This window comes from Psittacula echo (genome assembly GCF_963264785.1).
Source record: "Psittacula echo genome assembly, chromosome: 9".
Classification (NCBI taxonomy): Eukaryota; Metazoa; Chordata; class Aves; order Psittaciformes; family Psittacidae; genus Psittacula; species Psittacula echo.
Window position 1 is genome coordinate 9,247,822 of NC_137745.1, and position 23,435 is coordinate 9,271,256.

Sequence of the window (23,435 nt, forward strand, 5' to 3'; positions counted from 1 at the left end):
TTTTTGTTTCATTTTTTTAATTTTTATTTTTTAATTTATTTTTTTAAACTAAGGGGTTTCTGGTAACAAGACTCCACATATGGGCTGTGTATCTGTTAGTTCCTTTTTTGCCCTCACTTCGAACAATTTAATTCGTTCTGATCATGATTTCTGGGGCTGATACAAAAACACTATATACCACTATTTCTACCGCCAACATTACACATTGATTTTTATAGGTGATTGTCATTTAAGCTCCTTTTTTCTAGCTAGCAAAAAGGATATAGTCAGTCCTGCAGGACAGTTTGGAGCACCTGCATGGGTGTTTTGAAGGGCTCTGTTTATCCTGACAGTGCAGAAGTTTATGGAGGCACCTTGCAGCCCAGCCCCAGAAAAAAGATGGCTTGCACCACCTAAAATCACCTCCAAGATGCTCTGGGATAGTGCTTCGTTGGGAGGGTGTATGAGGGACATGAATCCAGTGGGTTCTGTTGTTGAGGTGGATAGCCTGTCACCCAGCAAGCAGCAAGCCTTTGTTCCCTCTCCTTCCCCTGCAGGTGTCAGAGGCTTGGGATCACTGTCTGTATGCAGGCTTTGACCCCACAACATAAAGAGGTGGAGGGTAGGCAGGCAGAGCTGGACAGGGGAAAGGGATTCACATGATTAGCATAGCTCATTCTATGGGGAGCTATCTCTTCCCGTGTTCCTGGGGGGAACAGTGTGTTGGGGCAGGAAATGCAGGGTAATTGCTGGTGGCAAGAATGGGTTAGACCATGAAGCTTCAGCTTTGTCGTGACCTGACTGTCCTGCCTGAATAGCAGGAGTCTTAGCTAGGGGATTGAAGTGTGGCAGAGCTGCACAGGCACCTCTGCTTGGGCCTGTGCTGCAAAGAGCTCGTGTATGGTTCAGGTGCTTTGTTGGGCCTCCGTATCCTAATGTTTCGATAACTATTTTGTTTTCCTTTGTCCACCTTTTCTGCTGCAGATGGATGATGTGATCGATGACATAATTAGTCTGGAGTCCAGTTACAATGAAGAAATCCTTGGCTTGGTGGACCCAGCCCTGCAAATGGCAAATACGGTACAATGCTCCTTTGCTTTTGGTTTCCCTGCTAAGTCTAATTGTCTACTTGAGAGAATGCTAAACATTAGCATGACTGTTTTTTCCAAGCAATTAAGTAGTTATTGTATTGTCCCATAGAGCGTAATTAGTTTTTCTTTGAAGAACTTAAGGTATGCAGTTGCAATGAAAAATAGGAATTTAAAAATGCAAGCTGGAATCAGGTTGAGGGAACACAAAGGACAATTTTGCTTTTCTTATTTCAAAGTCAAGTTAGTACATGAGAGGATTGTAAGAGAGGAATGAACTGGGCTGCCAGGATTGAGCTCATACCTGTCGATGTTAAAGATCACCATGGACATTATACTTGGACTCAGCCTAGAAAGAACCTCCCAGCACTGCAGGTTCCTGTATCTTTTCATGTTCAAGTAAGAAACTGTACGCCATGCTTAAGGATGCGTTAGTATCCCTGTCCAGAGATTCTCTAGTTTAACATCAGAGCTTTAGCTTAACCTCATTTCAAATGCACAGAAGTCCCTAGCTAGGTGACAGCACTGATGTTACAAAGCTTAACAAACGAAAGAAAAACTTAAAAAGCAACCTTCAAAACAAACAAAAAGGGAAGGAATAAAGAAGCGTAAGAAACTGAACAGGGGTAGAGGAAGTAGGAAGCCTGTGACAGAAGACAAGAACACAGAGGTGTGAAAATTGGTGAGTGAGGGAAAGCACAGGTTAAGAGCAAGTTGCTGTTTCTGTTTGCTGGTTCACATTGCTGTGAGCATTAGTATAATCGTACTTCTGGCATAATCTTGTTTTGATCTTTTGTGGAGGGTAGCTCCAGTGAATTTTTTGCCTTGGGCTTAAGCGCTATTAGATCTGGCCGGGTAGATGTCTGCCAGTGCTGGCGTCTCTTTCTTTTTTATCTAGTGCCAAAAGTTACAGCTTTTACCACACAGGATCCATTTTGTACCATAGGTTCACATTTGCTGTCAGTAGTTGTCTGATGTCATGTTAACCTAGTCCTACGCTCCCACAGATTCCCACAGCCCTCTGAGACAAGGTGCGTGCTGCAGGAAACAGCCCACCAGCATCCCTTTCTGAGTGGTGCCCTTTGAGAAGATGGAGAAATCACTGCAAAGTCCTACTGAAAGAATGATTTTTTTAATTTTAATTTAATCTTTAATCCAGGGTGACGGGAAAAGTGCAGCTGGGAGAATGGGAGAGCTGTCCTGGAATGGGAGAGGAAAACCTAAAGTAGTCTTCAGTAAAAAAAAAATCTCATTTTGATTGATGAATCAGGTTCTTATGGTTCTTTCTCTGAAGTTCCACTGGATTGAGACCTGTTAAACTAGAGGGGACTTGGATTTCTTTGTGCTTTCTCATTCCACAGGGACCCCTGCAGAGGCTCTTTGCTTCCAGATGTAGCGGTACTCTGCACCCTTTTGGTGCAAAAAGTCCATGTAGTCAATATTTAGAGCAGTCTGCATCCCTCCTGTTTGATGCGTGACAAGAAGCCTTGTAAAAGCTCCATGATCCACATTCGCTGTGAAATTTTAGATACTGCCCAAGTATGGTGAAGTCTGTAAAATAACGATACAAAACAGTAGAATTAAGACTTTAAACTAATACATTTAAATTGCTAGAGACAAAAACCCCCATATTTTAGTCTCAGAATTAACCTGAAGAGTTGGAAATTGAACCGTATTTCCCAACAATTGGTTTGGTAAAAAAATGAACGTGACGTAACACTTCCCTTTTCGAACAGGATTTAATTCTTAAAACACACAACATTTTACTAATAAGGAATTAATGTCTGTAGACTGAGTTAAGTAGAGGTGGTAGGAATCAAGAGAGGAAATGGTCTTTAAAGAGATGCAGCCTATAAATAGCTGTGCTGAGACTGCGACAAAGGCTGCTTTGTTCCATAACCAGCAGAGAACAAAAGGACTAGTTTGTTACATTTGTTAACAGTACTTAATTGATAAGCAAAATCAGGGATTTGTGTGTAGAGTGAGCTAAGGGAAGCTCCCAAGAACCTCTTAAATAGAAAAGGGCTCATTGCACTCAACTGCTTGCAGAAGTGTTTGTAAACTTTGGTATTGGGTCACAAGTTACCTGGCTTTGCTTCTGTGGTGAAGGGTATTGCAGAATGGTCACTAGTTTGTTGAGAGGGTTTTCTGCGTAGATAGGACCTAGTGATTGAACAGGTAGATACAGTGTAAAGTCATCTCGACTTGGCATACAAGAGTACAATTGATTCATCCAACTAATCAATCCTAGCAAGAGCCTGACATGGAAAGCCGTGCGAGTTCATGCAGCTCCACTTCTTAATGTGACTTCCCTATGGAAGTTAACTCCAGAGAGGAGTCTTCAGGGATTGTTGAGGAGCATGTGCTCATAAATAAAGCAACAGCACAATACATTGTAGGCTGCATGAGCTGGGGAACAGAACCCGTTTCAGGATGCACTGATACCTTAGAAGCAGCCTTGCTGATCACACACCCAAGGTCTCATTGATTTTATACAGAGCCCAAATGGCCTGAATGTCAGTGCTTGTTTTGTTGGAGTAGTAGAGAAAGGAAAGCCTCAGACTCCCCTGAATGTACACTATGATGAATCTGCAGTAATAATTACCGTATTTGTGATTTCTGTATGTAAAAGCAGCTATTAATAAAGAAAGAAAAGCAGATGCAGAGTGATAGGAAGGCAGATTAGAGCTGAAATGTTGGCAAACAACATTTAAGTTTATCCAGTTTCTTCCAGTAGGAAGCATTTGAAATAAATTCTAGGTGTTGCTGCATTATGCACGTTATAAGATCCTTTTGTTTCTTTGGGCAGTTTTTTTGCCCCATTTCAGGTTAGTGGCTGCTTTTGTGTGCTCACAGCTCTGATGACTTGTCCATCTCAAACCAATGCCCATGGCATAGGGATCCTGTCCCCTTTCCAGTTCTCTGAACTCTGCACTAATGATTGTTGGTTTTACCTTACAAGTTAACTAATTTTATCCCTCTGGGACCTGGAATATAATAGTGAACAAAGTATATACCTCCGTTTTAACTTACCTTTAACTGTGTTTTAGCCTTTTGAGGTGAGCTGATGTGTTGGATACACTTTATGTTTCTAATTTGAAAGGAATCATATTAATTTAGTCCCAAAGATGTGATTTGCAGCCATCCTGGAGAAGAGGCCTCTGAGAGGATCCTACTGAGTGTGGACCATATGTATAGTCATGCTCATAGTAAAAAGTTACAACTGAAGCCTTGACCTGTGGAGTTTAAACCGAGACCGTTGGCGTCTATATCTAATGTAGGCTTCCTTGATAAGCATTCATGTGCACATACAAGCCTGCAACATTGAGCAGCAGTGCAAATTTCTCCCTTCATCTTCCTTTATTTAGCTGATGCTACATTGGCAGTGCTTGTGCTCAAGTTGGTGCAGAGCTCTTGGTTGGGTTCTTCTGGTGCATGCAAGCTCTGCAGGACTTCAGTGTGCCCATTCAGCAGCTATCTGTGTTACTGCCCTCTTCTGTTGTGACTGCTTACACAGGTCCTATTTGTTTACATGGAAATCTGTGTTTCTTTGGAAAAAGAAAGAAAACCCATGAACTTGTAACAAGCAGGATTCATCTTGCAGCAGGGAAAACAGCTTGGTGACCTTAACTGTTCTCCATGTTTCATTTCCCTGAAATTCCTAATTAGATTTCACATGTCTGGTTTTGAACTTCAAGTCCCTGAGCTACAAACAAGGTCTTTGTGCTCTCCCCATGCTTAGGAGCATGAATGGAAAAAGCACATCCAAGTCAGAAGGGTGTATGACGCTATTGCTGTGCCTGTGTCATGGATGCGTTCGAGGGGCCAAAAGATACAAGGGGCAATTTGTAGAGCCGTGTTCACCCTGACATTAATGTGGCTAGGTCACAACTGGGTCCATAGTCTGTGACGAACAACTGTGACCTTAGCTTTATGATAGATGTTCCTTTTTTCTCCTTTCATTTTCAATATATTGTGCTCAAGAGCTAAAGGGAGGGCAAGGATTTGTAAGGCTGAATCTTGGTGAGAATTCAGAGTTCAGTTTCAGTTACGTTTTGCTTCTCTCGCTGAAAGATTGATTCAGGGGACTTTGTTTTAGTTGTTGGCCGCTCTCTGTTGAAGACAAGTATCAGCATGGCTTCTAGCTGTCAGTATTTTAATGGCTGCAAATCAACTTTGCTTCTTGAGTAGCTCCAGATGGCAGATAAATTTTCTGAGGTCTCTGTCTGGCAAGCACCAGCCTAGGCTGTGACTCACTCCATTGTATTCAACAGCATTATTTACATGGGTGTAAAGTTTAATACTTACTCTAATCTCTGCTGGATCAGTGTCTTGGAGGGATGGGTTTTCTTTGCAGCGACAATGATAAGAAGTATTGCCACTCAGATAAGATACCGAAGTGTTTTATACCTGTCTCTTCAAAACCTGGTTTGAAAACAAATAAGAGATGGGTAAAATAATCCACTCAGGACAAATGTAAATGTCTTTGAATACCTTTCAATTTAAAGGGATAGCTTTGGTAAGTCTTGTTGGAATACTAACCTATTTCTCTATAAATCTCCTTACTTAAACATACCTAAATAAGAATAGCAGAATGAACAAGTAATTGAGAAAACTTAATATAAAAATAACTTCCTCCTCCTAGTGCACATTCTTGTTACGTAAGGCGAAAAACAAGTTAAAGTAAGCTTAAATGTTTTCTGTGTAGGTAGCTTTCAAACACACAAAAATACAGTGTTCTTCCTCAAGCATGTGACAACTTGCTAAGTACTTTCACTCACATATTCCTGGAAGAAGGGGGGCTTCCTCCAGGAGAGCTCTGTAGGCTCTTTCAGATATTTTGAGTTAGAGAAGTGATGGGGGTACAGATAGAATAGCTTTACAGAAGAATAAGGAGCAACAATACAGCAGTATTGTCAGTATGTTACCTCCTCTGCATATCCTCGGGGTATTCGTGATGAGAAAGAGCAGAATTTTCCCAATGTAGATGTTTTATTCCTCATGCCTGTGCATACCTTTTGCTGACCTTACTGCACACTCTGTTTGCAGAAGGAGAAGAGCACAGATTTCTTAGCAGATCCTAACTGTTCTTCTGTACAAAGCCTTTCATAAGGACAAACAAAATGATATTTTTCCTTGTTTATCTTTTCCAGTTGCCTGTGTCTGGCAATTTGATTGACCTTTATGGCAACCAAAGCATGCCTCCTCCAGGACTAAACATCAGCAACTCCTGTCCAGCTAATCTTCCTAATATAAAAAGGGAGCTCACAGGTAAATATGTCTAAAATACCACCTTGGAGTAATAGCATAGTTGTTTTGAATTCAGGTGATATTGGACGTAAGTTCTGTTATGAGAAAGAATATATGGATGAACAGTTACTTTTTGCTTTGCAGACCATTTTTTAGCAGATGTATTATCCTGCTCTGCAGTTGTGTTCATGTGTGGGCATGCGTGTGTTCACTGTGACATGATAAGTTAAAGTCCCTAGTTGTTATAGTCAGATCTGCACACTGAAAGCATTGTGTCACTGGAAGCTTCCATGCATCTTTTGCAGAGTTGTTTTCTAGTTTGGGCTCATTGTTTGCTCTGTCAACACCAAACTTGAAAAACTTCGTATCTGGAGTTTCTGTGGGATTCTTGTTGAGGAATGCTACATGTTGAGGCCTCACTCTAGTACGACGGGGCAGTAATGAACGTTATCTGTTGTAATATGAAATCTGGACACCTAGATCCTACAAAATGTAGAATTAGACACTGGGGAATACGTATCTCTTAAGATGAAAATGAAGTAGATTTCTTGTCATGTTGGTTCTTCCAGCAGTGCTGTGAATAAGCCCTGAGAGGCAGGTGGAGGGAAGGAGGGCATTAAAATCCTCTTTCTCTAGGCACATGTGTACAGAAGCTAAATAGTTGGAAGAAATAAGTTTTCATATTCTCAAGCATGTTTTATTTTGCTGTTCTCCTTCACTTTAAAGGATATAACTAATGACAAAGTCGTCATAATTCCCAGAAATGGCTATTCTTAAGCCCAACAAAGAATCATACTGTATGCAGTATGGTAGAGGCAGAGTTTCTTTCTTGTCTCCCATCTTTCTGTGTTTCTGTTGTGAAAACTCTCAGGCTGACTCAGTTGCAAAGCAGGTTCTGGGCAGGAATTAGTTTAAGTAGAGCAGTTTTAATAGCCCAGGAGTCAGCTTCTCAGGAGGAAATGCCAAATCTCTGAGCTGGCGGATATTTTTGCATTTATCTGATGGCACAAAATGTGAGTTAGGCACCAAATGAAGACACACAAAAACTGCACAATGATTTGTGGCTGCTAGAAAAAGAAAAGCTTGTACTATGTAAAGAGGAGGGTGGGAGGGGATGAGAACTGTTTCGAGTTCTGCATTACAGATAGTTTCGTTGCCCCAGTTATAGAAAGTTAAAGGTGGCTGTAGACTGCAAATCCAACTTGTTAGATGCCCAGGCTGCTAGATTCACTGCAGATGGTTGTGTAAGACTTCAGGCAAAGAAAGCAGAAAGAGAAGGGAAGTCAGTGAGTGAAGCAGTCTTATGGAAGTCCCTAGTGCATCAGAGTAGACCTGGACTAAGTTTAATGTCTATATGCTACATTTTCCTGTACACAGACATGGTTTAGGCAAGTGCTTTTTCTGTTCAAAATACACGCTAGCAGATTGCATGTAATTTATGAGAGATTTAGGAATTAAACTCAGATTTAACAGCAGTCATTTGGACATTGATCTGGCCAAGCCTTTGTGCAGAAAGCACTATTTGATTGTGCTTTTTGACAGCCAGCGATTTTAAAACCAGCATGTTGTTGCAGGCAGGAGCCTTTTGGTTCTCCATTTCCTGATTTTACTCTTGGAGCTAGGCTGGAGAGAGCTTGTGATACTTAAACCTAGCACTTGTCAGAAACTTTTCTTCATCCTGCTGTATAAATATCAAAATGATGAAGACACCACCCCCCCCAAATCAAATCTTTTATCCCAGCATGTGGTGTTCGTAATGGTTGTTGAGTTCTTAACTGTAGTTACTGAAGCATTTTAATGGGAATCCTGCTCACCCAGGAGTGCTGTTTGTATCAGTTTTCACCTTACGAACCTCATACTTGTTTCATAAGGCAAAGTCAGATTAAGCCTAAATTTCATTAAGACATGCAGTGGTCTTTTGAACTTTTTGGGAATCTTTTGGGAGCCTAGAAGAGGATATGACTTGTTATACTGTGTATAATACTGCAGTAGCTCTGTATTCTAAGCAGTGAGATAGTAAGCTTTCAGTAGTCCAGGGAAACCCTTATCACCTGTTATTTTTAACTGGGTGGGCCATAATCCGTATTCCTTAAAAATAAACTAATGCAGGCAAGAAACGTGTTGGAGTCACTGAAGGGTTTTGTTTCCATAATGGAACGTGTGATAATAGATCATACACTCGTTCCTCCTCACTGACCTGCTGTGAAGCCAAGTAATGCTTTCTGGTTTTGAGATTTCAGTGCAACAAGGCAGGGATTAATGACATTACCTATTTCAGAAATTAAAAGGGGTAGAGCAAACATATGAAAATATTTAAAATTGCTTGAGAAATGTAAGATCAAATGAGATCTGTAAGTAACAAATATAGGGGTTTTTTTTTGCCTGAACTATTGCATGCTGAAGTCTGATAACAAATGTGTGGAGAAAGGTTAAGAGCAGTGCTGAGTTGAGGAGACAACTGATGTGCAGCATGGTTGTTGTCATTTTAATGTTTGCTTTGCCCAAAGCAAGGGCCATTGTTTTCTAATGTTACTCCTAATGAAGATGTTGAATTTTTCATCTTTTTTTCATCTAATGAGAGCAGTTAGTGTAGCTGGAAAATACAGTATTTTTAACAGGTCACTTAAGTTATGCCTCGAGTCTTGTGGTGATGTGCATGCATGTGCCACTAAGGGATGTAACCTTCATTCCGGTGAGTAGAGTCTCTGGCTCCTGGCTGCTTCACATCCTGTGCAGGTAGCAATACAGTAAGCATGCTGTTCCTCTGGTTCAGCTTCTGTGTGCTATGTAAGCATGCCTGCCGTATATAATCGTAGGAAAAGGTATGTTGGATTTGAGCAGTGTGCTGTCCTCAAATACCTTGCTGAATCAGGGCCTCCGTGAGAAACATTCTCATCATGGAACTCAGTATGGGAAGTGTGGGAAGAGATGCTCTGCAGGTGAAGTTCAACACCAGTATTGTGTTGTGGCAATCCCAGGCCTTTCTCACTCACTGGAATGGATGTAATAATTGGTTTGACAAATATCAGTCAGGCTTCCTGCGCAAATATGTCACACACTGAAACATTGTGTTTGAATTACTTTAATTCTAATTACTTCATTCACATGCACAGCATGTATTTTTCCTACAGAGTCAGAAGCAAGAGCGTTGGCTAAGGAGAGGCAAAAGAAGGACAATCACAACTTGAGTAAGTTTTGGTTCTTTGCATTTTGCACCAATTCTAGTAATGATTTCAGACATTAAGTGTTTGAATGCTGGTGATTTAAATCTGAATGAGACACTGCATGTAATACATAGTACCGTTTAATTATGTTATGCTGATAGATCGAATATCTCAAATTCTTGTGAAACATGCTAGTATTGAATTTTAAGCTCTATTTTGATTTCTTTTCAATAAGCCAGGGTGGTTATCATCAATAGAATTATTTGGAACAACAGCTGATCTAGTTGCTTTTAACAAGTCCACTTTGCACAGTTCGGTCCCCTTTTTTAATTTATCTAAACTCTTAGCTGTGTGATCAGTTTGTGACTTCAAACATCAGTGTGCACCCTCAGTGTGGTGATTTTGTAAGTTCCATTTTTGAAGGGAATGCATATTTCCATGTTGGAAAAGAACATTTTAAAATATAGAGCATCATATGACTTAAAGGATCCTTAAGTTGTCCTTGAATATTTTGTATCAGTAGAAAAAAGGAGCTGTTTCATGCCTTGAGCAGTTCAGAAGCCTTTTCCGTGGCATGAAGAGTTCACACAGGGAAATTGGTATTTACGTTTGACTTTTGGATCCTCAAAATGTTGCATCTGGGAGATTACTTTCAAAAAGAGGTTGTATGTTTTGTCCCTTTTCCTGCTATGGGAAATGTAGATGCCTTGAGCATCTACATTTTTTGTCTCTGAATTTGTGCAACGTTTTCTCCTCGGTTGAGTCCTATGCTAACACTTTCATTTTTAGAGTCTCTGCTTAACTTTGCCACTTCAGCAGTTCTGCGTTTTTACAGTATAGACAAAACTTCTGTCTTTTAGTGCGTCCATGTGTAGGAGAGCAAAATCAAGTTACTCTGTCACTGGATTTTAAGCTTCAGGCAAATATTTCAAAGGCGCTTAAAGAAATCTTTGATGAAGCACTTTATATGTTGTAATTAAGTGTGAATACTGCTTGTAACGCTTGTGCTGTTTTTCCTAAAGTTGAACGAAGAAGAAGATTTAATATTAATGATCGTATAAAAGAACTAGGCACTTTGATACCCAAGTCAAATGACCCGTAAGTATAATGTGCCCAAGGAGACTGTGGGAGGGAGATATTTAAAGGCAAAAAAAAAAACCTTAGGGGAGAAAAAGAATTAACCAAAACAAAATTCCTGAGCTTTTTTGTAGGATCTTGGCATTCCATGAGTGCAGAAATGCTTTATGCTTTTTAAAGATAGCCTTGGGGGTTATTTTTCCCTTTGGAACTTGCTTAAGTTTATGTTAATTTGATGATTTTTGTCACGAAACAGTCATCGTACTGTTGTGCAGCAGCTCAGCATCCAGCTGGACCCTGTGCTGGGGTTGATGCTGGTAGTGACTGCCTTACCAAAGGTAGAGTTGTCAGGATGCAAAACCTTAGTCTGTGTGATCTCACTGCTTAGCTGGCTGCTTGTCTTGCTAAATGATTCTTTTAATTTACTAGATGCCATAGGTTGGCAAGGCAGAACCAATCCTTCTTTCTTTGAAAGTGGAGGGCAGTTCATCTGAGAAGGCATCCTATTCCCTACCCTCCAAGAAAAAGGAAATAAAATATAAAGCATCACTCTGTGTCTGTTCACTGATAACTTGTCAGTGCCTGTGGTAATTTCTCAGTAGTTCTTTTAGGTGATTTTACTGTTATTAACTTGTCTTAGCACTTTTCCTAATGCTGATTCAGAAGCAAGGAACCCCACACACACCTTGTTCTGGAGCTTGAAAGTCTCACTGAAATCTGAATCAATGCTCTGTGATACTTTTGGAGAGAGTTTCCATTATTTTAAGGCTATGGAGTAACTCATAGCTACTCCCCAGAGAAGCTCTGTAGCTTCCTCTAAGGCAAGCAAGACAATACCGCAGATATGCCGCTATGTTGGGCTTTTCTCTTCCTACCATAACACAGCTGTGATGCAGTGCCACCATGACTATTGCTTGCTGCTGCTTGGGAGTCTTTAGGCATCACCTCAGGTCATTTAACATGGAAGCACCAGGTCATATATGGTCCTTCTAATTCCCCAGCTGAAATCAGGCATCACTCAGATAGTAAACTGTTCAGTGTTTGAGAAGTCCTGTGGGGTTTTGTTGTTGTCTTGCAGCCTTGTCATGAGGCAATAAAAGGAGCCCCTGGTCTTCAGTTTCTCTGCACAGTGCTGGTCCCAAACCATGCGGAAGGCAGGGGCTAGAGAGCTGCAGGGTACTGCAGGCTGCTTCGCAATAGCTGCACTTGGGCCCCCTCTAGTGCATTTCAAATACTGTCTGCATTCATAAACTTGGAATAAATATTATCCAGGAGTTACGTATGTGTGAGGTGTACTCGTAGCTGCCAATGTGAAGGTGGTGCCTGCAAAATAAAGCCTCCCTGATAGTGTTAACTTTTCTTTTTGTGCTGATTTCAAAGGGATATGCGCTGGAATAAGGGAACTATTCTAAAAGCATCAGTGGACTACATTCGTAAGCTGCAAAGAGAACAGCAGCGCACAAAGGAGCTTGAGAACAGACAGAAGAAGTTGGAACATGCCAATAGGCATCTGCTGCTAAGAATACAGGTTTGCTGATAAATAAGCTGCAAATGCTCTTGCTGTTGCTGTGTGTGACTGCAAATAATGGTAACTGAAGCTTATTTGTAGGAATGTGGGTTAGAAGGAGCCACCAGTCTAATTCATGGTGACCAATGCTGAGATGTCTGCCAAGATTTTTCCGGGGGAAAAAAACCACTTTTTCAGTCAAAATAACATAAAAACCAGACCCTTGAATAATGGCAAATTGACCTGACAGCAAATAATCTAATGTCTGTATTTTCCCTTTTTATCTTGATTCTGATTGAGCACAGGATAAGGAACTTCTAATTTTGGCGTGTTAGCTGATGGAAGAAGTGCCTTCTTGTTCCACCTTCTCTGCTGATCTTGCAGTGTGCCGTTACAAGCTTGTTGTTTTAGGTTGAAAATGGAAAAAAGGCTGTTAATCAACCTTAGTGTTTGGAATATCCAGAACCAGTACAATCACAGCACTGATGTGATTGCCTAATATAATGCATAAGTAGAAGCAAAGCATCTCTCTTGCTGCTGCATTTGAGAAAGGGCATTTAGGTGAATTCTTCTATTATTCGTCTTCAGTCAAGTCCATCTGTGTGTTTAAATGTGAGGGTGGAATTTAAACTTTTTATGAAGATTGAAAGAATCCAGTCTGTGTGTGAAGTCTAAGGCCTCATGATTTGCCTATGACTTTTCAGTGCAGGAATAGTGTTGTTCAGTTTTGGCTGACCTCTTTACTTACAGTTCTGCCAGACTTGTAGAATGAGAAATATCCCTGCCAGTGTCTCAGCAGAAAACTATGAGCATCATAGAGACATGCTGTGCTTTCACATACGACTTTTAAAAATTACTAAGCATGTACTTCTGCTATTTCCACACGTTCCCCCCCAACTTTTAAATGCTTTCCTGACCTGATGCCAAACTTACCTGCTGTGGTACTGGTTTGGGAAGGAGCCCAAGGGGAAACATGTCTGTTCTATAGGGCTCTGGGTTTTGCCTCTGGTGTAGGTTCTGCATGGAAGTGTGAAGAACCTCTGTGGGGCCATGTTCACCCACCTCTTCAAGAGACTAAGGGTTGAGTGAGCTTTTGGAAGGTGGAAGTGCTCAAGGTGCAAGCACTTGTTGCTGCTGGAAAGGGAGGAAATTGTGTACAGCAGGAGGAAACAGTTTGTGTACAGCAGAAGGAAACTTAAGTTGCAGTACAGAAGAGTGTAGGACGACATGTTTTGTTTTCAGATTTCTCTCAATTTGTCCCTTCTTGTCCTTCACAGGAACTTGAGATGCAAGCTCGGGCACACGGACTGTCCCTTGTTCCATCTACAGGCCTCTGCTCCCCTGATATGGTCAACAGGGTCATCAAACAAGAGCCGGTGCTGGACAACTGCAACCAAGACATCATGCCGCACCACACAGACCTGTCTTGCACTACCACCCTCGATCTCACTGATGGTACCATCACCTTCAGTGACAACCTCGGAAACGTGACTGAACCAGCTGGCACTTACGGTGTTCCTGCCAAAATGGGATCCAAACTGGAAGATATCTTGATGGACGATACCCTCTCCCCTGTCGGAGTGACTGATCCACTACTGTCCTCTGTGTCTCCTGGAGCATCGAAGACGAGTAGCAGGCGGAGCAGCGTGAGCATGGAGGACACCGACCATGCTTGTTAGCATATACTGGCACATCTTTCATAAACTGCTTTTTGTTTCTTGATCAGTAGATGAAATAATTTACCTTTTGTAGATTTTTTTTGATTTTCCTTCCTTGTGCTTCATCAGTAGCCCAGTGTGTGTGAGTGTGTGTGTATATATTATATATATAGGAGTTTTTTAGCATTTTTTGTGAAGAAACTTGTATATTCTATTTTAAAACTACCAATGCCTCCAAAATATTGTACAGCATATGTACAGTATCTGTGAACTGGATTCGCCAAGAACTTTGAACTGGTCAAATCTACTCAAAGCAATAGAATTGTAAATGAAGGGTCTGTTTCTACTGGGGGAGGGAGGGGGGAATCATAGAACCTATTTACTTGGAAACAAAATGTAAAGTTAAAGAATGTAAAGAAACAACAACAACGAAGTCCACTTTGTAATTGTATGAATTGAATAGTGCTGCCTTAAAGATACAGTGTCCCTCAAACGTTGGTCTTTACATGACAAATGTTTAGGGAGGAGAAATCCCCACCCTATTCCACTCATAATCCAAACAAAAACCAAAAGTGTTGAGACATCCTGATTGTGTCGATCGTGCTAGAAAATGCTGTTGCTGAAAATTGCAGGGAGATGAGAGTCTCTTTCTCAGAGTGCCCTTTAATTTTACTCTGAGCTGATTTGGGTTTTCCTTTTGATCATGGTTCGAGTTTTTTCTCTTAGATTTTCATTTTGGTTTGTAACGCGATGATGACTTGCCAACAGTAACCCAGTCAGGAACACTGTAAGTTGGTATCAACTCTTTGGGCAAAAATCGATGCATTTTATCAGCTGGGCACATTGTGTTGTACATATCTAATTGGCTTTCTGTTTTCTTTTTAAATTGCATTGTACAGTTACTTTTGATTTGCATGGATTCCTTAGTTACCCTCAACTTTTTGTTTTAAATATATTTGTATTTCATTTGTAAGGTTTTTTGGCTCTTAATATTGCAACGATTTTTTGACATTTTTAAAACTCATTGGAAGTTTTCTGCGTTCTTTGTAAACACTTGAAAGGAAGCTTTTCTGCAGGGTTCTGTGTTTTAAGAGAGATTTTGAGAATATTTTGTATATTACAGTCTCACTTTGAAGATGTTTTTAAACGCATTTAAGGTAGATTACAAATTTAGATTAGGTAATAAAACGACTCTGTAGAGAAACTGAACTTACATATTTATTTTTAGTGATACAGGAAAAAAAAAGTAGTACTGTGCTTGGAAACATAACTATGTAGTTAATATACCCGTTATAGCAATTTGTGTTTTATTTCAGCACTGGCGCTGACATAAGGAAAAAAATACAAAAAAAAAAAAGAGCAAATTTACTGTATCTGCAAATAACTGTTACTTGATAACAATGTTATTAATTTTTAACATGCAACCATGTTGTAAAAGTAGTTTGGTGCATTATCTACTCAAGTGTAGTCCTATGCAATAACGGTAGTTCTACTCGTATTATATCAAGCCTAGGTGTTTTACAGAGGTGACGCGTGGTGTTCCAAGCTAGGGGGATCGAATGGATTTCCAATGGCAGCCTACAGCTGCAAGCAGCAGGCAGGTGTATCTCGTTCAGAATGAAGTGCCTTAAACTCTAGTTGTAGTCTTCCTCGACTAGCACTGACTGAAGTGTGGCATAGGAGAGAGCTTTAGGGTGATGTTTTATAGGATGTTGAAGTGTAGCATGGTGCCTACGTATAGAAAACAAAGAGCTTCCCGTTCTCCTTTGTGCTACACTGGGAATGACATAGGATAAATGAAATGGTTAGTGACTCGAATGCCAGTTTGGCAGGATTTATAAGGAAACCGTGGTCTCAGCAGTTAGTGTTCAGCAATCAAATGTGAATTGGGTAGTGATGGGACAGTGGGGGACAGCATCAGGGGTTCCCTGGCCTGTGGTGTGGCTCGCTGAGCTTTCACCCCAACGTTTCCCCATGGATGGTTCTTGAAGTGTCCCCTGCCTGGCCCTGGTGGCGAAGGGCTTGGTGGGGGCACAACTTGCTGTTACGGTACTCCGGGGTCTGCGTTCATGTTGCTCTTTCTGTGGCTGCTGCTGGCTGTGTCCAGCCATCTCCGTTTCCGCTTGAGCAGCGAGCTATGTGTTAGCATTGATGCAACCACCAGGTTGTGGCTTTTTTCTTTCTTTTAGGGTTTCGTTTTTGTTTTCTTGAAGGAGGAGCTGGATTTAGATTATAATGATGCCTCTCCCCCCCACTTCAGACTGCTTTTGGGAATGTGTCTTTCCTAGGGTAGAGAAGCTGTGGTCCAGGAGCTTGCAGGATGCTCTGTGGCCACTGTGGTCCTCAGGCAGGGAAATGTTCAGTTCACAGCAAGGCAGCTTGCTCTGAGTCGAGTATGTGGGTATAGGCTTCTGGTGCTGCTGTTTGGTCAGGGTGGCAGGTAAAGGAAATCAGGGCTGCAAAATGCTTGTAGCTGTAACAGAGGGCTGTGTTACCTTTCTGCATTACAATGGGACAGCTCTACAGCCTTGTACAACAAAATCAGGTGTGCACGCTGGAGCGTAGTTACTGAGAACCACTGAATATATTGACTTAAGGCTTTTGGTTTTGACTCCCATGATGGGCATTCAGGAACAGAAGTCTAGACTGTGGTATATAACTATTTTTAAAGCTTATGTGAAACCACTGGTACTTGCTGACAGCCATGATTTCTGATATTTTGGCTACATGGTGTGTGGAAATGAGTTAAGATTCAAGAACAGTTACATCAAGAACTGGATTTCTTGATGCAAGTCGCTGTGGTCCCAGCAGCTGTGTGGTGTGTTCCCTGTATGCTGGGTTGCGCTGCGGTGATGTGTAACTCAGCTGTGACCTGCTCACTCTCCGCCCTGTGTTTCCTTAGGTTACAGCCCTCCTCTGAGTTTGCCCACCCTTTGAATAGCAGCACGTTGACACTGCAGTGGGGAGGGTCATCTCTAGGAGACATGGACCTCCAGGCATGTGCTAAGTGAAGATGTCTGCCCCTTTGAGCATTGTGGGATGTGTGGCCATGATGTTTTGCAGGGTATCAGTGGCAGGGGAGAGAGACAGCAATTGCAGGCAGGGCATGAACTAGGTGGAGTGAGATAGTCAGAAGTTGTTGCCCAGTTTGGTGACAATGTCTGGTGTGACACTGGGCTTCCCTGAGCGGGTGGACAGAATATCTACCAATGCTCCTTCGCCAAAGCCATGCAACAAGCAGGAACATGCAGAGTACCATGAAGTTCTTCCTTACTGCTTTTGGCCTATAAAGCAATATTTAACTCTTACAACCTGTAAAAGCAAAAAGAAGGTACGTAAGGAAAGCACAAAGCACAAAATAATGCACTTACATTTATGTTGTTTGACATAAAATGCACTGGGGGGGAAGCTGATGTTGATAATAGTATAAATACCTATATTTCTTGAAAAAGTGACATTAATTACTGCCTCTTGCTATGATGCTTGGTACTGTAATGTTGATATTCATCTGCTGTTGACTGCAGCAATAATTTGTGTATGGTCCATAGCACTGTAAATTATGGATCAATATTAATGTATCCAATGAAATAATTTGAACTGTTGTTCTTGATAGATGGATTAAAGCATTTTGGTTTTTCACATATGTCTGTGTAAGCCACTCGTTTTCAATGTAAGTGAATCTTTGTTTTTCCATGCATCTGAAGTCCAGGCAGCTCTCCTGTGTTTGTGATCTGGTGGTGGATGTGTCCGTGTTCCTGACCTGCTGTCAGTCAAGAGCTCCAGTTGCACCATGGCTGTCCAGTTGTGTTTGCATGGTGGTAGCATCGTGGGGACAGAGCTATGGATCAGGCCCCACTTGGGCTTTGCAAATACATATCCAAGTGGGTAGATCTAAAGCTTATGGCCCAGCATGAGGAACACAGCAAAACATCATTGCTTTTCTGCCCTCCTATGGGCTCTCCCATCCCTATTGCCTCTGTCTTGGTTTAAGCTTAAACCACACCAGTCTCTTGCCCTTCTCAAAGAGGTGTCTGCCAAAACCCCCCCAGCTCCATTGCCCTTTGCCACAGCCTTGTCTCAGTCATGGGCTCGGTGAGGCCTTGGGGTACCTGCACCTCTTTACCCTGCTGTCGCTCGTGCAAAGGCACTGCTGACCTGTGTACGGAGAGACCCCAGTCCTCCCACTGTTCACCCCGGGTTGCTTCTCTGTACCCTCCACTCACCCAACACGCAAACAGCAGCTCCTGGCTTGTGCTGGTGAGGAACCAGCTGGAGTCTTCTTGTCTTCCCATCTTCATCATCTTTCCCTGTCTCTCTGTTGCTTTCATCCCTCATCTTGTTCTTCCACAGGCTGTCGCTTACTGTGCGTGGAGTCCTCGCTATCTCTGTGGACATTTGCTGCAGCGGTGGTGGTTAGTGTGTATTATCTCACCGGGTTTAGACCCTGAATACCAACCACAGAAGTTTTGAATTTGGCGTTTTTGTGTCTTGAAAATCTGATACCTGTTTGGAGTATGGAGTATTTAATTCAGTTGCAATTAAAAATGACTGGCTGTCCTGCATCATTCAGTTTAAAAACCAACCAAACAAAATACTGGGTGAAACTACCTGACTCTGCTAGGACTGCAGCAGAAAAGCCCTGCTCCCTCTTTGTAGAAGACATTTGAGTTAAAGCTTGTGAGTGTTTCCAGCAGGTTTTGTAATGCTATTTCTTTAGAGATTCAGCACAATGTTAGAATGTGGCATCACAGTACTGCAATAGGAAATGTATTTATCATCAGACTAGAATACAATTAGTTTGAGGTTTTATATGTATTTTGTGTTTCCTCTTGGTGGTCAGTTGTGCTACGCTGCATTTTGGGAGTGAATTCCTTGCTGTTGGGAGCAGCCTTAGGTTTTGGTTGGGTTGCAGAAGCCAGTAGGAGCAGGAAGAAAACCTATCATAGGGGTAGTGGCTGTAAGTAGTTGCTCGATGTGTGTCAGCAGAGGTGGCCACAGGTCTGTTTGGGAGCCTTTTAGTTCCTTTGGACAAGCCTGGGAAATGCTGTGCACAGTAAGAAAGTGGATGTTGAAGATAAGGCTGCCAGTACTTGGGGGGGTCTGGATTGCTGGGGAGGGCTGTGGCCATGCAATGCTGCAGGGCTCAACTGCATGGTGAGGCAGCACAGCAGGACCCTGTCACACCAGTGGCAGTGTCACCATATCACTGCATTGTGCTTTCCTCATGAGAAGATGCAGCTGGGAGCCTGGTAGCTCCTGATGCCAGGAAGGAGGTGGGGATTGCATGGCCACAGGGTTAGAGGCACAGCCAGATCAGAGGCTCCACACAGTAAAGGGGGTTCCTGATGTTGTGGAGAATCACACAAATTGCCTTTCATGACTTTAAATTTGCTGTAGGGCATCATGTTGGAAATTAATGCATGCACCTATTGTACTTATTACGTGTTATAAAACCAGCTGATTATACAACCCCATCCTGACTTACTAAAATCAGTAAGACAAGATGCTGGCTCACAGGCTAAATGCACATGCACTGCCTGTCACTGTTGTCTTTGCCTGTGAGCCAAAGTGCACCCTTCCCTGAAACTGCCTAATTTTTAACCAGGTTTGTGTGAGTGACTCACTTCACAGCAGCTCGTGTTGATCTCCACCAAGGCCTGAGGCTGCAGCTTCTTCCTTGTTACAACTTTCTCATCTAGGTTGCAAAGGATTCAAAGGTTGCAAAGGCTGAGAAGGATTCAACTCTGTCAGTGCTGAACATGGACAGATGCATGTCTGAAGGAGGAGAAGGCAGCTCCCAGCCCCTTCTGCTGCCATTCTTCTACCCCATCCCTGCACTTCCTGGGGCTGAGGCACCTTTGTGCTCTATGGTCATAAAGAGAAATGATGTTTCTTGTGACAGGCCTCTATATTAATGCTGCCCCAAGAGTTGTGCGAGGCAATGGGAAGGCTGCTAAGTGAGTAGGACAAGCCAGAGCATGCAAAACATCTAAACATTGATTCCTCTTTTAATGTATTTATAGAGATCGCCATGGGGTTGATGTACAAAGTTGCTTTATTGTGGATGCTGTCTCAAAGGAGCTATGGGAGAAATCCTCAATGCTCGATTTATCTGCTGAGGGCAGGACCCCATGTCAGAGGCTTTGGGAGCTGGGCACAGCCTGTCAGTGGTCACCTCTCTATAGCCACTGGTAGGTTGGGCAGCTGCAATCCTTTGGGAAGGAAGGCAAGTGCCTGGCTCTAGCGTGAAATCCATCATCTGAGCACGGTGCTCATCCTATAGGAGTAAGACCGGTGCTGGTAAAGGTGTAGTGGGTCCCTGAGATGTGCTCTGGGCTCTGAACAGGGTTTGGTAGATGGGGCACAGAGCCTGGGTGCTCTGGTCTCTCTCAAACCCTTCCCTTGCTCTCCCACCATTCAGCAGTGCCTCTCCAGCACTCCCTGCTCTCGCTGGCTTTCCTCCTTTCTGCCTTTAATAGCAGCCAGTTAGACACCAACTAAAAAAGCAGGGAACAGCACACTCTTGTGGGGCTGCATCCTTTCTGCTGCGAGGCTTTGACGTGGGCAGGCTGCCCTCGCTGGTCATGCCTGCTGTGGTGATGATCTCGGCATCGCTGGCCGGTGGCATCCCCTGCGGCACCGCGTTAGCTCCATCCCGGCACAGGCAGTGAACTCGCCTTGCTCTGAGGCGAGCCGTGATTTAACACTGCCATTCACAAGCTGTTCCTCTGAACACAGTGTGTAATTTGTGCTGGGGGTGCCGGCTCCAGCCAGGCAAGCGCAGAAAGGTTGAGCACGTGTTGCACCACAGGAAGAATAGAGCGGTCGCTGTTACGTTCTGCGCTGTTTGTTCAGCCACTTCAAACACATCCAGTCAAACCTTTTAGTGCCTTCGAGGTCTCTGGCCTGCTTCAGATTTTACATTGGCCACACTGAATGCTTTTGACTGGCCATGTGGACAGTAACTGCTCAGATACTCCTTTATTAATCACAGAATGGTTTGCATGGGAAGGGATCTTATTAAAAGTATTAGAGCTCATATTCTTCCTCTTTCATTCTTCTTTTCCCTGCTGAAAAGCAGTTCCTGGAGCAGGTTGTTGCAAAAGAAATTACTTCAGAACTTGTAAGTAACAAAATAATTTCTTGTTCTCTGACCACTAAAGTAGTTTTGATCAAACAAATCTATGAAGAGCTTGTGCTGAGGAGAGCCCAGCTTTGCCCTGTATGGCTTCCGAACTTTTCTATTTTGGAGTAATACGAGATTGGATGTAATAAGAAAATAAGCAGAGATCTTAGGTCTAATGATACTGGTTCTTTTTGAAAAAGCAGGAATTAAATCAAAGCTGAATAAATGGAAAAGAATTAAATTCATGCTAGACATTAAAAAAATGCACTGCAACCATAAGCTGTATTTTAAAAAGTCACTGTTTTATTAATAATAATTTCCACCTCCTTCCCTTGATCTTCCGATGACAAGCCTGGCAGGGCCACTCTTTATCAGACACTGAAGCAATTTAGCTGCTGTCACATGCCTGTCTTGATATCCACGTATTAGTCACACAGCCGTTTTGTGTTCTTGAGCATATTTTAGTATATAATTAAAAATGTGGCTGGCTGCTACTAAGCAACCAAGCACGTCAGGGGTTGATTGCGTTCTGTCACCTGCAGCAGAAGGGAGGGTAAAAAGTAATAATCGTGTGTTCACTTTTCAGTCTTAATTGTGCTCCAGCTCTTTTGATGTGTTGTTAGACACACACACACACTGGCTTCTGAAGATGGAGGCAAAGCCAGCGTGTGGGAATGGCAGGTAACCTGCAGCCATGTCCCCGAGAGAGCATCAATCCTAGATGTTGGGCTTTTAATGTGTGTGTGTGGTTTGGGATGCTTCTGGGCTCAGTTTGGCTGGACCCTGCCAAGATGCTGCTTGGCTTTCTATGGAACTGGAGTGCTAAATGCCTTTGGGATGCTGAGAGTCTTTCCCTGGACATTTAAAACAGGCAACTCAAGTTGATGCTTGTTTGGTACCTCCTCCACGTGGGTAGGCAGGAGTGGGACTGCTGCACTGAAGGGCAATGACTATTGGGCAGCTCATAATCCTAGAATGGTTTGGGAGGGACCTTAAAGCTCATTCAGTTCCAACACTCACCACAGGCAGGGACACCTTCTGCTGTACCAGGTTACTCAAAGCCCTGTCCAACCTGGCCTTGGGCGTTTCCTGCACCTCGTTCATTTCTAGACTACCTTATGTTGAAAATGGCCCATCCAGCTGCTGGAGAGGATATAAACTACGCGCCAGTGTACCCAGGTGATCACTATAAACCCCAGGAGAGGAGCACTGAAGATACAGGTCTCCAGTCCTAAATCATATTCAAGAGGTAGCCAGCACCAGATAAGGCAGAGAACAAGCAGCTCCCCAGTGCAGGCTGTCAGCACACTGCCCCTCAGCACTGCTGTCCTTGGGGCTCCCTCACACTCCTAAGAAGTTCAGGCCCTCATCTAGCCCCCCGTTGCACTGTCCCTTCCAGTCCCAGTGAAAGGCTGACGGTGCAGACGGCTTCCCTGTGACTCCTAGCGATGCTTTCTCCTCCTGGTGGCTGCTGTCTGGAACTGGCTGGCAGAACCTGTTTGATGGGCTGGGAACAGAACAGTTTCATTTATATCCTCAGCCACTGGCGTACTCAACTCGGGGCATTAAGGGATTATTTCTGTGGCAAGATGTGGCTCTGAGGATGTGCTTTTATTGTTTGCTGCGTGGTAAGGTGGTACCATCTGTGTGAAAGCCCATTCTCAAGCTAAAGCAACGCGTGGCTCTGAAGAAGGGATGAGGAAGTATTTTTGTGTATCTTTAGGCACATCTTCTCCAGGCTAAAGAGGAAAAGGGATTTATTACTTCAGCTCTGTTCCTCATCCCCCCAGTGTCTGTCTCTCGAGCTCATGCAAATGTCCACAGGCACTCAATGAGGGCAGTGATGGAATAATTATTTTAGAAGTTTTCCAGTTTTAATAGCTTTTATTACTTCAGCAGAACAGAAGGCAGCACAGCAGCACAAACAGGTATGGCGTAAGGGGAAAAAATAATGCTGTAAATAATTCAAAGGTTGTTTGCTGATTGTGATCCCTTTGATGCATCCTCCAGGGAGAAGGATGACATTGCCTTTACATTTTTCAGCTAGCATCTGATGTACAATCTGCTGTGAGTCTGTCAGCATCCTGAGACATGGCACGAAGGCTGCTTGAAGATGATGAACTCACTTGGAGTCCCATTGTTTCTCTCGGCTTTCCACAGCTCACCTTATCTACCCAGAAAGCACCACTATGGGGAAGGAGCCCCAGCCAGGTATGAGGAGACTCATGGCACATGCTCCATAGGGATGCCCATGGGGTTCTGTGCGGTAGCCTGGTAGCTCAGCTTTGTTCATAGGCGACACTAACGCAAATAGTACCCTATTTGTCACACCGCTTGCAGAGGGTGTGCAGTAAAACCACCACTATGCGTTTTGGCAGCAAGATGAGTCTTGCCAGCATGTCCTCAGTGTCTTAAGAGTCCCAAGGCATAGGGTTACCATGCTGTTAAGATACAGCTCCCATTGTGCTTCAACAGCAGTGGTTGTGCTGATTTGTAGGTATGTGATGGTGCCTATAATCCAAGTGTGTCGTTCCCTTACACCAGGATCAAAGGCTGGCTCCTGAGTTACTTTTTTAGCTAGTTTCA

The 23,435-nt window shown here is 43.0% G+C and overlaps 1 protein-coding gene across 6 annotated transcripts in view; it reads left to right on the forward strand.

Moving 5' to 3' along the window:
- The window catches only part of MITF (melanocyte inducing transcription factor), a 101,804-nt gene extending 84,438 nt beyond the window's left edge, over positions 1-17,366 (forward strand). For 4 of the 6 annotated variants that reach the window (XM_080625716.1, XM_080625713.1, XM_080625715.1 and 1 more), the window contains 6 exons: positions 964-1,059; positions 6,221-6,338; positions 9,431-9,505; positions 10,504-10,579; positions 11,939-12,086; positions 13,343-17,366. In XM_080625716.1, the coding sequence (XP_080481842.1) occupies positions 964-1,059; positions 6,221-6,338; positions 9,431-9,505; positions 10,504-10,579; positions 11,939-12,086; positions 13,343-13,744 (915 nt within the window). In that variant the 3' untranslated portion in view covers positions 13,745-17,366. The remainder of the gene's footprint in view (positions 1-963; positions 1,060-6,220; positions 6,339-9,430; positions 9,506-10,503; positions 10,580-11,938; positions 12,087-13,342) is intronic. The other 2 variants (XM_080625714.1, XM_080625718.1) reach the window with 1 other exon arrangement.
- The last annotated feature ends 6,069 nt before the right edge of the window (positions 17,367-23,435 follow it).